Source organism: Culicoides brevitarsis, chromosome 1 (genome assembly GCF_036172545.1).
Source record: "Culicoides brevitarsis isolate CSIRO-B50_1 chromosome 1, AGI_CSIRO_Cbre_v1, whole genome shotgun sequence".
In the NCBI taxonomy this organism is placed as follows: Eukaryota; Metazoa; Arthropoda; class Insecta; order Diptera; family Ceratopogonidae; genus Culicoides; species Culicoides brevitarsis.
In genome coordinates this window covers 16,326,329-16,339,600 of record NC_087085.1, presented here as the reverse complement: position 1 = coordinate 16,339,600, position 13,272 = coordinate 16,326,329, and the positions used below count along the sequence as shown (strand labels likewise).

The window sequence follows — 13,272 nt, the reverse complement described above, 5'->3', positions numbered from 1 at the left end:
TAAAAATTTTTGCTACTTTTCAAAGTTTTTATAAGTTACTGTAACAAAATTATTTTTCTGTAGAATTTTTTGGCTTCGAATATTTTACTCATGTCCCTGAACTTAAAAAAAATAATGAACAAACAATTATCTTCTGTAACAAAAATAATTGAAATAAATCCATTTCCTGAAGTAATTGCGAAAACTATTAGACAAAAGAGAACTTGAACTCAATTTAACGAGAAAAACTTGAAAAATTTCCATCGGAAGTGGCTCAGTTGCCCCGTTTTTCATCGTAACTCATAAATTTCAAATTAGAAAACATTTGTACGTCAAGCAGAAAAATAACGGAAATATATTCACACACGTTGCAATCTCCTCAAACACGTATCGGAATCAAGTTTTTTTTGTTGTTGTGATGTGCAATACTCTTTTTCTTGTTATTATTAACTTTTTTTTTAGCTTGATTAAATTCATGTTTAAAAAAAGAGGCATGTACGTCGCGTTTAATAATAATTATCGTCATTAATGTGGGAATGGGAAAAAGAAAATCATCGATTGGCAACGAACGGACTGAAACAGTAGGTCATTAGACTGGACCATGTCACGCTGTGCCGGACAAATGTTTTGATAATTTTGTGCGCATCTACTGCCATGAACTGAACAGTGACTTAATTACACCCGATAACCGATAGATACGCGACTCGTAGTGGCAACAATGCAATAAAGAGCGGAGAAAAAATTTTCTCGAGTATTAATATTGCATTACCGCACAAATAACAAATGTGCGTCATAATAGGTAGACTACGCGGAATATTATTAGTACATTATTACTCGCATACTGAAAATGGACAAGAATGTTCACACATCAATCGATATGACTTTTATCATGATTTCAAGGAAATATTTTCACATAAATGGCGCAAAACGTGGACAAGTGGATGTAATTGGCCGAGACCTAATTTCGTTGGCGAGTTATTAAAAAATTGATGAGTAGCGCACCGAAATATTGGCAGGCAAATGCAACACCACTTTGGGTCTTTTGTGCGATGAAAACTCTTGAAATGCGCTTCAAACTGGAGTGGTATGACGTCATGCAGGCTAAAACAATAACAAGAAGGGATTAGTTATATCGAATATCTAAAATTTAAAAAAAAATAAATTTTGCTACATTTTTAAAAATTTTTTAAAATATATGAAAATTTCTGTTAAAATATGATTTAAAATTATTATATAAATTTTATAAATCATATTTTACAATTAAATATTTTTAATTAATAATTTAAAACAATAAATTTGAACGAAAATTAAAAAAATCTATTTAAATGGATCCAAATTTGATTTTAAGAAAATTTATAGAAAATTAAATTTTTTATTAAAAATTATAAAAAAAAATATTTTATTTAAAGAAATTTTGATCCATATGAAAAAAAATCTTTTAAAATTAAATCAAAATTTGAACAATAAAAATTAATTTAAAAAAAATATATCTAAAAATTTTTCTTAATTTTTAAAATTTAATGAAAATTATTATACAAAAAATGTTACTTTTTCATATTCTTCGGAAAAAAAAAATAATATTGAAAAATATTGAAAAAATTATTATTTCATATCGGTCTCAATTGATGAATATTTATGAAATAATTTTTACCTTTTCTGCGGAGGATCTCCGATCACGCAACTTCCATATCGCACTTTGATACATTTTTTGCACCCATAAATGTGCATAAATTAATATGCAAACTTTTCCAGCAACACCAAAGATAAAATTCTCGAAATTCCTCCGCACCATAAACTCTCTTCTTCACGTCGTCATCGTCTTTGCTGTTGTCATGTACACTAAAAAACATTCAATTATTAACTACATTCTTATTCTTGTTCCCGATTATTATTATTATTTTTATTATATTAGCAGCAGTACTCTTCTTCGCTCGTTTAATGTTAACGTCTTGCCTGAATTAGAAAGATGTTCTTCCCATAAAAATACAAATAAATATAATCAGAGTTGAAAACAGAGTTAACTTTCTTACGCGCATATTTGATTTAACATTGTCATCATGTTACATCTCATCGCATTGTCGTGCATAATTTGTTTTCTGAATTGTCTCTTGTCAATCATCTTGTTATTTTTTACCTGTCTTTTTGTCTCTTTTTTTTCATCATATAAAATATCGAGAGCTGCTGGCAGTTACGATGATGCCCACGAAAGGAATAAATATAGCTTATGTAATAATGTCTTGATTTCCGATATTTCTCTGCAAAAATGTCTAACTGTCGCAGGGATCGCTGATAAAAAAATAAAAAGAAAAAAAAATAATAAATTGATAGATAAAATATTTCTTCTTTTTATATAAAAAAAATGATAAAAAAGTATTAATTTTTCAACTTGGGGTTCATTTTTTTTGTGAAGCAATAATATTGGGCTTTTTTTCTTGTTGACCTAAGCACATGAATTATTGCTATTGAATGGAATGAGGGGCATGAATGTCAAGGTTGGTCAAATGTTTGATGTGACATGCTCGACGGAAATATTTCGACAATGTGTCTATCAGAGTTAAATTGACCGAAAGGAAAATTGTCGCTATCAAAAAAAAAAGTTTTTTTTTGTTGTAATAAAAGAACAAAGAAACAATTCGATTGATATGGTTAAAATTTAATAAAAAAATCGATAATTTCTGATATTAATAAAATCAATGTTTCAAGCAAAAAAAATATATGAATTAAAAAAAATTTAAATTTTGCATCCAATTCTTTATTTTTTTTATTTTTAGTATTAATTAAATTAAATTTAATTATTTAATTATATGAAATTTATTTTTTAATTTTAATTAAAATTTTTTTAAAATATTGAAATGTATAAATGTTAAAATTTAAATATTTTTTTTTTTAAATTATTCACTTAGTTAGATTTTAAAATATTAAGAAGATTTTTTTTTTGTATTTTGAATCAATTTTTATTTTAAAAATATTTTTAATGATTTTTTTTATAATAATAAAATGAAAAAAAACTTACTTGACTTAATTTCTTTTCGCCTCAAAAAAACATTTAATTTTATTTTATTTTCTTAAAAATATATAAAAAAAAATCTTAAATATTTGAAGAGCCTTTGATACCAATGGGAATAATTAAAATTATGTTAAAAATAATAAATTACTAAAAACTTACCAAAATCAGCAGTAAAAATTCACAAAAATCCAAATCCAAGCAAAAAACCTCTTTTCTGACATATTTCTTTCTAAATTAACCTTTAAATAAATTTGAGCCAACATTTTACGTGTGACAGGTGCCAACATGGGAATCGACACGAACCTCTTCAAATCCCAAACAATAAACTACAATTCTGGTCAAGCAATTTTCGCACAAACGTAAAAGTAATCTCTTACCTATCGATTCTCGATAAATTTATGTTCTAATGGCCAAATTGGGTCTCATTTATAAATCTCATCAATTGAAACAACTTTTTTGCTAAATTCGATTTTTTTCCTCATTCTTCTTCTTTGACAGAAAAAAGTAATAAATAACAATTTTTTAGAGTTGCCCAAAAGTCTACTTGGACTGTTGACAATAAAAATGCACCTTTTGCCCCTTTTTTCAACAACAAAGTCATTGAATAAAGTCAACACGACCGTAAAACGGAATAATACGAAAAATCGATAAGATTCTCATTAACGCTGCATATAAATAAAAAAAATTCCCCGGTTTTTGTTTGTTTTTGTTCAACAACTTGACACTAACAACTGCACTACTAATGAGGAACAAATATCGCGCAGCGATAAAATAAATTGACTTTTACACGGAAGTTTGACCTGGCGCACAATATTTCACGACAAGGACATTCCTTCGCGAAATATTTTTGGCAAAACAATCAATTCACATAATTAAATTATTCCAAATCGTAAATCGTGCATTATTATTTACATAAGTCATTTAATCTCTTAATTTGCATTAATTTTGCAAGTTTAGCTGCACAAATAGCACTAAAAATCTCACGCGTTAATGATAATTGCACGAAACTGCGTTTTGCTGCTGTTAGCCAGGAATGGATGCAAAAGCGCACACTTACAACATTTTTTGTTGTGCTTCGCTCGTAACACGTGGATCAGCCATAAAAGGGATTTTTATTATCGCTAATCTGTAATTTTAACTCTTCTCTGTGCGTTTGGTGTGTGCGCGCACTACAAAAAGTGAAAAATGTCTCTACACGGCGTTGTAGAAACGAAGAGAAGAGTAATGAAGACCGACGGTCGGCAGTGAAATAATCCATCCCATAATTGGTTAAAATGGGAATGTAAATGAATGAAATATGCTTAGCGCCTCTGTTTTGTTCAGCAATTTACATACATTTAGCATAAGTCAGGTAAATCAGGTTTAAAATCTTAATTTGTTGCTGCAAAAAAGGTGTTAGAAAACAGGGCTGAAAAAAATTTTTTGACTTAAGTTTTCAACTTAAAAAATTTATTTAAACTTAAAATTAACTTAAGCTCTTAAGTTTTTTAACTTAAGCTCTTAAGTTTTTTAACTTAAGCTTGACATATCAAAAATTTTGTAACTTAAGCTTAAACTTTAAAGACTTAATACTCAAGTTATGTGAAAAAATATAAAATATTTTAACGTAAGCTTAAGTTAAGTCAAAAGTAAATTAAGTTTTGACTTATTAACCATTTTTTGAAATTTATTTAATTTTTTTTTTTAATTTTTAAAAAATTTGCAATTTAAGTTATATTATTTGACTTAATATCAAGCTTAAAAAAATTATTTTAAAAAATATTTTGACTTAAGCTTTTCTTACGTTTTGACTTTTTCGACAATTTTTAAGAAAAATATAAATCTTTATATTAAAATTTTAAAATAATATTAAAAATTAAGTTTTTGTACTTGTAACTTAAAAGGTTTTGAGACTTAAGCTCAAATCTGAAAAAAATTAGAAATGTTTTTTAACTTAAGACCTTTTGACTTAAGAACTCTTGGATTAAGTGTGGATTAGCTTGGATTGTAGTTTGATTTTTCAAGGTATTATTTTAAATTAAATTAAATTTAAACTTAAAAAATGGAAAAAAATGACTTAATGTGACTAACTTAAGACAATTAATTTCGACTTAAGCGAGACTTAAGAGTTTTATCGACCCTGTTCAAAAAACGCATATTTTTGCTAGAACCAGAGGTTAAATCAATCAAAGTTACAAACGACGCTTTGTCTAGCACTTCAAACTTTTTGTTGTTTCGTCTTCTCAATTCTCTTTCCTTCAGCATATTTCTCGCAACTCATACTTCCCATATTTGAAAAATGAGACATTTGCCAAGAATTCTTGCGATGCGACAAATAAGGTAGTAACGCAGCTGACAAAAGTTGCATTAATCATTTATCGATCGAGTCAAGTAGTCTCTCGGCCTCTGATATGTTGCGTAGATGCGTGTTTATGTCTCTCAAATAATAGAACCTGCTTCACATTTTTTTTCTGTGGTTGCATTTTTTTTAATTATTCAATGTCTATTTTAGCGATAAAATTGTTTTGCATTACATTATGGTTGGATCAGGATTTAAAAATAGATATAAATGTCTAGGCAGTGTCGACTACTTTATTTTATTTTTATTATTATTGTCACTGCTGCTGCTGCAGAACGTGAGGAGTCAATAATAGAAATTCTAACTAGCTAAAAAAAAATAGATTTATACGCTCGGGGACATATTTTCTTTAAGCTTTTTTTCTGTTTCTCGCTCTTTTCATGCATTTTATTAATAAAATTATTGTTATGGAATTCTAGTTGTTCCATATGGCGAAATTCACTAGAGAGCTGTTTGAAATTATGCACAAGTACCCATCAGAGGCCTCTCTTTATTTGACCATATACAATTTATGTACTGCTCCTTTGTCTCTTTTTAGCTCGATTGGGCCAACATCGTTCAAATGCCTCTACAAAGAAAAAAAAATATTGCTTAATGTGTTGCAATGCAATGCAAGATATTTAAAAATGTCGCAACAAGTGCATAAAAATCATGATACCTTGCCATTTGTTGCTGCCATAGACGAGAAATATATAATTTTTATACCAAATTAGTTCCATATCTGCATTTTTTATGTAATTTTATGTCAATTTTGCCTCATAACTCTTTACGTCGCGCATATAAAGGCATTTAGAAGCGGAGCACAGCGCAAAAAAAATCACTCATTAAACAAATTGTGTCTCTGTGGTCTCTCTTGGCGCGCATGTTAAATGCGAATGCAGCACATCACGACTGGCTGCTGAGTTATTATTAGCGTGTGTTAGTCGGTTTTTATCAATGAAAATGCCTGAAGCCCAAATTTGGTAGCTATACAGTGTCTCAACTCCCGTCACCATATATTTTGCCAGGCAGCGAACAAATGCTAATTAGCTGTGAATAAATAATCTCTTAATTTAAAGAGAACCGTCAATGTTTTCTTTGTCACGAACCAAAATTTTGTTTACCTTTACTTTTTGTGCCTTTTTTCTACGTTACGTTAACTGATGACAGATTCAAATTAAGATTGACACTAATTTTATTTTTTTCTTCCATTTTTTTCAGGATGAACGATCTGGTGACTCATCAGGTGCCGAATCCGACGATTCGTCAGGAGCAGATTCGCCCGGTCCCGCATCTCTTGGTCCTTCGCAACTGACGCAAAGTAATTTGCACAGCTTTAATGGAAGTAACAACTTTGTTTCGTCCTCCTCGTCTAACATGCCAAGTTTATCGATGCCTTCGTTGCAAGTAACGACATCAGCGGCGGCGGCGGCGACAGGCTCTTCTTCGTCAGCAACGCAAAAAATGGATGCAACCACAATTAAAATACCGACGCTTACGGCAACACCAACATTATCGGGCAATGGAGTTATTTATCCGGCGGCTGCGTTGGCAAACTTACCACAGGTACGGAAGTGACGTGTTAATGTAATTAGGCTAGTGCAATTTTTAAAAATGTTTTCGATTTCATTTTCAATTGATTTTTTGAGAAAATTTATTTTTTTCAGAAAACATTAAAAAATTTCCGTTAAAATTAATAATTAAATTAAATAAAATAAATAATAAAATATTTTCATCTCATAACTTTCAAAATTTATCCATAAAAATATGTAAAAACTTCAAAAATTGAAAAAAATATAATTAAAAAGATAAAAAAAAATTAATAATAAATTTAAAAAACAACTTAAAAACTAAAAAATATTATATAATTATAATCATAAAATATTTAAAAATCTTGCAAAAATTTTAAATTTTTAAGAAGATAATTTAAAAATTAAAAACATAATTTTTTTAAATTTAATAAATTTAAATAATTAGTAAAATTATGTTAAAAATGCATAAATTGATCATAATTTATAAATAAATTAGGATTTTTCAATTATCTTAAAATAAAATATTTTAAAATTAATTTAAATCCCAGAAAAAAATCAAAAATTTATAAAATCGAAAACATTTTTAATTTTTGCATCGGCCTAATTACTTTCCTCATTTTTATTAAAATATTTACCTATTTTTCTTTGTTCATTAATTAGGATGTTCTGGTTCAACTTGTGCAATCGGGTCAGCTGCAAGTTCATACGGATGCCGACAGTGGCAATCAGTACATCACAATTCCGATTCCGTTGCATCAAGCGAGCAGCGGATCTCCCTCTACCTCGTCGAAAAATGTCAAAAGTATGAATGGTGACTCGCCCATGCTAATGAAAGATATCAACGTCAAAACGGAGATTAACAATGATTAGTGTATGATACTTTTTGTGTTTTCTTTTAAAATATTCTTTTTATTGCTCTAATGAATGTCTTTTTGTTTCCTGAAAGAAAAAGAAGAAGAAAAAAACATGAAAATCATAAAATTACAGTACAACTTCATTTTTAACGTAATTTTTTTTTATAATAAATATAAATTTTTTTGTTTGTTTGCCAAATTTGTATCTCTTTTGTCTTAAAAATATTTTAGTTTAGCTTAAAAAAAAACTTTTGTTAGTTCTACTTAAACAACACTAACAATCAAAAACTTTGTTAATTATTATAACTACGACGACGAGTTTTAGTGATTTAATTCGGCCTACATAGTTTTTCTACATAATTTTCTCATTGTATAGTGAATCAAAAGTGGTTTGGTGCGAAAAATGCATTCAACATACACATTGAAGAAAGTAAAAACTCATTAGCATTAATTATACCGCACTATTCCCGAAGCATGCAGCGAGCGGGTGGTGTACCTTCTGTTGTGCAAGCAACAAACAAAACTTTAATTATAATACATTGGGAAAAAGTTTCGTCCCGTTTTATCACTTTTGCCACATACATCTTCGTTAAAACGCTTTATACATCGAGAAAGTTGCTTGAAATTTTATTTTTTTACTCAAATTTAATTTTTTGTTTGTCTTTGCCGTAACATGCAAGTTTTAACAAGTTCAAGAATAATAAAATATAAAACAATGCCGACTGTCACAATAAATTTTGCGGGAAGGAAGATATAAAATTGGTTTTACGCTTCAAATTATTTCTTTTTAAAATCTTTTTTATTCTCGTTTTATTTGCTTCCCATCCTGTATTTTAATTGTTTTTTCAAACATAAAATCAATTTTCATAATAAACTAGTCCAAAAATCATTTTTCGTTCTTATCAACTAAATGACAACACTCTAATAATTATAATATTAGTTATAAAATAATCAGCTTAAAATTTATGTTAGAAATAATTATTATAATAAAAATCTGGATATTGTTTGTGTGATATGCATCATTATCAGGACCAAATTTAAAAAAAAATCAATATTTATTGAAAAAGACTATTAATTTTGCATGATTGTACTCTAGAAGTGCATTTAATTATAATTTATATAAAAAATGTATGTTATCAGTAAAATTCATTCATGTTATATTTAATGATTAAATTCAAAAGAAAAGTGTATTTCTAGTTCAAAATATTATTATCATCATTTTTTCATACATATTTAATATTTAACATATATTTTTCATATATTTTTAATCAAAACTCATTAAACTAACATAACAACGCTTCATATATAATTAAAAAAAATACATATTGACATTGTGAGGAGATAATTCATTTAATTATATAAAATTAAATTATATTTGTAAAAGAATTTAGTATCATTAAGAATCCTTAATAATAATAAAATAATAATATTTTTATTAAATAAAATATTTAACAAAGTTAAAATAAATAATCATAAAATAATATAATATAATAAAATGTGTATAAACTTAAATAATTAATTTATAAGTGAATAAAGATTATTATTAATAAAATTGTATATATTTTGAAAGGAATTAAAATAAAATGACATGGTAAGTATATGATAATCAAAATATTGATATAAATTTTAATTAAATTAAACATCCCAAAAACTTTTTTTTAAAATGAAAAAGAAAAATTTTTGAATTAATCAATATTTTAGTTGGTTTTATGGTTTCTACATTGAAATAATTTATGTTATCTCAGAAATTTCAAGTTAAAAATTTAAACAAAAATAAATATTAAAAAATAATACTTTTTCGCATATAACAATTATTATTTATTTATTTAGTGGCTCTGTTGTGACAATAAATATTCAAGAAAAAAAAAATAATAATATGTTTATAATGTGACACGTTATTCGATTTACTCTATTTGGTTTTTCCGGTTTCATTACCATTTACAGATTGCATTTTGCCTCTATATTTGGTAGCAAAATATGTGAAATATTAATAGAATGGTTAATAATAATAAAAATAAATAAATAATCAAAAGACATTTTTTTTCTTTATTTATTTTTATTTGTAATGTGAAGCTAAGCCTGCGAAGTCAACAAATATAAAAAGAAGAAGAATTGCAATAATTTTATCGCTGACTACAATCTTTGTGGTTGTTTTATAATTTACCATATGAAATAGTACTGGTTAATTGTGAAATAAAGTCTCAGTCATTTTTTTCCTCCTTTTTGCCTAATGGACTTCAAATTTAACAACCTTTGATAAAACGGTTCTAAAACACCATTAATCATCATTTTTGTCCGAAACGATGTACTTAGCAAAGAAATATTGATCGATTTCTAGGTTTGACTCTAATATTGGTCTCTAATGGGAACTCGATACCGAAAAACTTTTTTTTTCTTGTTGTTGTTGTTAACAAAATGGATCTTTTTCTGCTCTGCATGAATATGAATTAGATTAGGTTGTGAAAGGACATGAAACCGGATATTTTTAGGCATTTATGGGACGAATGGATTTTTTTTTGCAAGAAAAGAGTTTTTTAAAGACGAAGACAGAATTGATTGATTTTAATGTATTGCCCGTCAAAAAAAAAAGTCGTCCAGAAATTGATCCTGTTTTTATTGATTCAGCAAAAAAAAATAAGAAAAAAAATAAACAGCTTAATTTTTTTCTGCGAAGGAACTATTTAAAGGGAAAAAATAAGCTGATTTTGTCTTCCGAGTAGTCCAAGTTATCAAAGATAATGAGAAAAGTTTTCCACGTTGAAACGTGCGCGACAACGAAAGAGTTATTAGAGTTCGGCCGAGAGAAAAAGTCAAGGAACTAATAATCATTTTCCGTGTCAAGGCGCGCCAAATTTCATTAATTTTTTATGATGTCCAACAGATTAATGGTAAACAATCGTTACCTGCAGCTACACGTTACTTACCACTCACTCCTCGTGCTTTACTTCATTTGTCGTCGTCGTAGGTCCCTTGTAGAGGAAAAAAAATAAATAAAGCGTGATATCGAGTCAAGAGTTAACTTTGTGTTCGTGGAAATGGAGTAAAGTAAAGTGACAAGGGGAAACGCACGCGCGCCATGACAGTCCGAATCGCGTGGACAGATTTGTTTTTTTTCTTTTTCTTGATTTTTTTGATTTTTTTCATGAATGAAGGGATAAATGACAATTTTCCAGCATTTAACGCCAGCACCTTTTTAATCCAATTGGAATATCGAACATCAAGTCATCCCATTGCGTATCGGAAACAACAGCTAATGTCATTGAGAATATCCAATCCAATACAATTACATGCACACACACGTTCCACTGACTGACATGACAGTCTTTTCCTCCGAAACATTTCATTAAGTATCGCTGCAAGCATTTACCTGCCTGCGCTGCAACACACTTTTTCCCATTCATTCAGTTTTATTTTCACAGACACCGGATATAGCAGCGTTGATTGAGTTTTCCGACTGTTTCTGCTTCTGCAACGACGACTGTCCTGAAAAAAAAATATTTTTTTTTCGTTCGTCATCGCATCTTTAAAAATAAAAAAATAAACAATAAAAAAAGCTTTTCCGTTTTTTCTCGCATAAAAAAAACCGAAGATTGTCAACATCCTCGTCATATTTATTTAAATCGTTGATCTGTGATTGAAATGTCGAATCACGTATTTCAACTAGAAAATTGATTATAAATTATTGTATTAACACCCTCATCTGGTCCTCTCTCTCGTTTCGTCTCATATCTCGTCAAATTTCATATCCGGATCCGGACCAAAAAAAAAACGAAGAGGGAAAAAATATAAATAAATTTGCTAAATGTGTTGTTGGTGATTGATTGACATGGGATGTGGTTCATCGACTGCTCAGACCGCGCTCGAATCCAATATGCCACATAAGAACGGAGCAGAGAAGAAGTCTGATGATGCGATGGAGCAAACAAATGTGCCAGCAATTGATATTCGTGAGTAAATTTAAGCCTTAAAAAATGGTAAAATTCAAAAAAGTTAAAAAATGTTTTTATAAAAATTTAAATCTCGATTTAAATCTTAATTCACATTCTAATTTTTTAACTTTTTTTTGGAAATGAAAGTCGTAATAATGATTTTAACATCGATAAAAATATTAAAGTGTTTAAAGCAAGAGTATTTAAAAGTATTTAAAAAAAGTTTTCATTTAAAATTGTAAAAAATTTTAATGTTATTTTTTAATTTTATTAAAATATTTTTTTTTATTAAGTATTACATTAATTTTATTTTTTTATTTAATTTTATTTATTAAAAAATTATTTTTTAACTAAAATTGTTATTAAAATTAAATATTTTTTTATTTAATTCTTTAAGAACTAAAAAAGTCGTTAAAAATATTGCATTTTTTACTTTAAATTAAATTTTTAATCTTATTTATTTTTTTCAAATTTTATTTCTTATTTTATTTATTTTATTTTATTTTATTTTATTTTATTTTTTATTTATTTATTATTATTGTATTTTATTTTATTTTATTTTTTTTTTTTTATTTATTTTTTTGTAAAAAAAATTAATTAAAAAATCCTTATTTATATTAAAAATTTTTTTAAAAATAATGAAAAAGATAAAAAAAATTAAATTTTTTTTCTTACCTGTTGTAATTTCTCCTACTTTAAAATTAAAACGTATCTTTATGATTTTCCGATTTATTTAACAAAAAATATTTCAGCTCCTCCGGAGGCCTTTGAAATACCCTTTGACGATAACGGCACGAATGGCTTAATTAAGAGACATCCACCTAAACGACTACAGCGTCTTGAAGAGCAATCAAATAACTTGGCACCGCCAACGATAGAGGATCTCGAGGAAAAATTGGCTACAGCGGAATTGCGAAGAAAGGAGGTTGGTAATTATTTTACATGTTAATTGTCCATTTTGCTCTCATGCACATCACAAAAACTACGTGCTCAAGTGGCAAAAACGAGCAAAAATTTCGTAACGCGCCGGATTTTCATAAATAAAAGATTTCTCGCTCGAGACAATTGTTTTCCATTTAAAACTTATCATTCCGGAATTTAATTTTCACCTTTTTCTCTATCCAACTTTTTTTTTTGTGTGACGAACAGTACTTGAGTCAAAAAGTAACAATGGCAAAACAAATGCAAAAAACAGGAAATGAGAACGACGACGATGGGACGGAGGAGGATGCAAACACAACAGACGAACCCACTAATGATGGAAATTAACTACTTATTCATGCTGCTGCTGCTGCTCTCGAGTATGCACAACAACAAGTAATTTGTATTATATCGCAATTAAACACTCAATTTCAGCTGCAAATGAACTTGTGCGCATTTGAATGACTTTTCAAGTGGATGAAATAAGACGATGATGTGCTTTTAGTTTTAAATACGATTCTATAGCGATAGAAAAGCTGTACAAAAGAATTAAAATTAGATTATAATAAAATAAAAGAAAATTAATAAACATCAAAATATTGATTTTTATTTTAATTCGCACAACTTTCATAACATATATGATGAACTCATGTCGTTCCAAGTACTTTTTATCGCATCAATCGTATATAATTATGTCTATTTGTATTACACGTTAGGTTATTTTGGATTTGTT

General features: G+C 27.8%; 2 protein-coding genes across 2 annotated transcripts in view; both read left to right on the top strand.

Moving 5' to 3' along the window:
- Positions 1-8,507, top strand: part of LOC134832227 (serum response factor homolog) — a 93,134-nt gene extending 84,627 nt beyond the window's left edge. Inside the window, exons 3-4 of the mRNA XM_063846201.1 lie at positions 6,525-6,869; positions 7,496-8,507. Of these exons, the coding sequence (XP_063702271.1) occupies positions 6,525-6,869; positions 7,496-7,705 (555 nt within the window). The 3' untranslated portion in view covers positions 7,706-8,507. The remainder of the gene's footprint in view (positions 1-6,524; positions 6,870-7,495) is intronic.
- Positions 8,508-11,450: 2,943 nt separating this feature from the next.
- On the top strand, positions 11,451-13,025 carry LOC134827407 (uncharacterized). The gene is made up of 3 exons (XM_063840028.1): positions 11,451-11,636; positions 12,371-12,543; positions 12,768-13,025. Exons 1-3 carry the CDS (start codon positions 11,516-11,518, stop codon positions 12,885-12,887), a joined length of 414 nt encoding a protein of 137 aa, XP_063696098.1. The 5' UTR covers positions 11,451-11,515; the 3' UTR covers positions 12,888-13,025.
- The last annotated feature ends 247 nt before the right edge of the window (positions 13,026-13,272 follow it).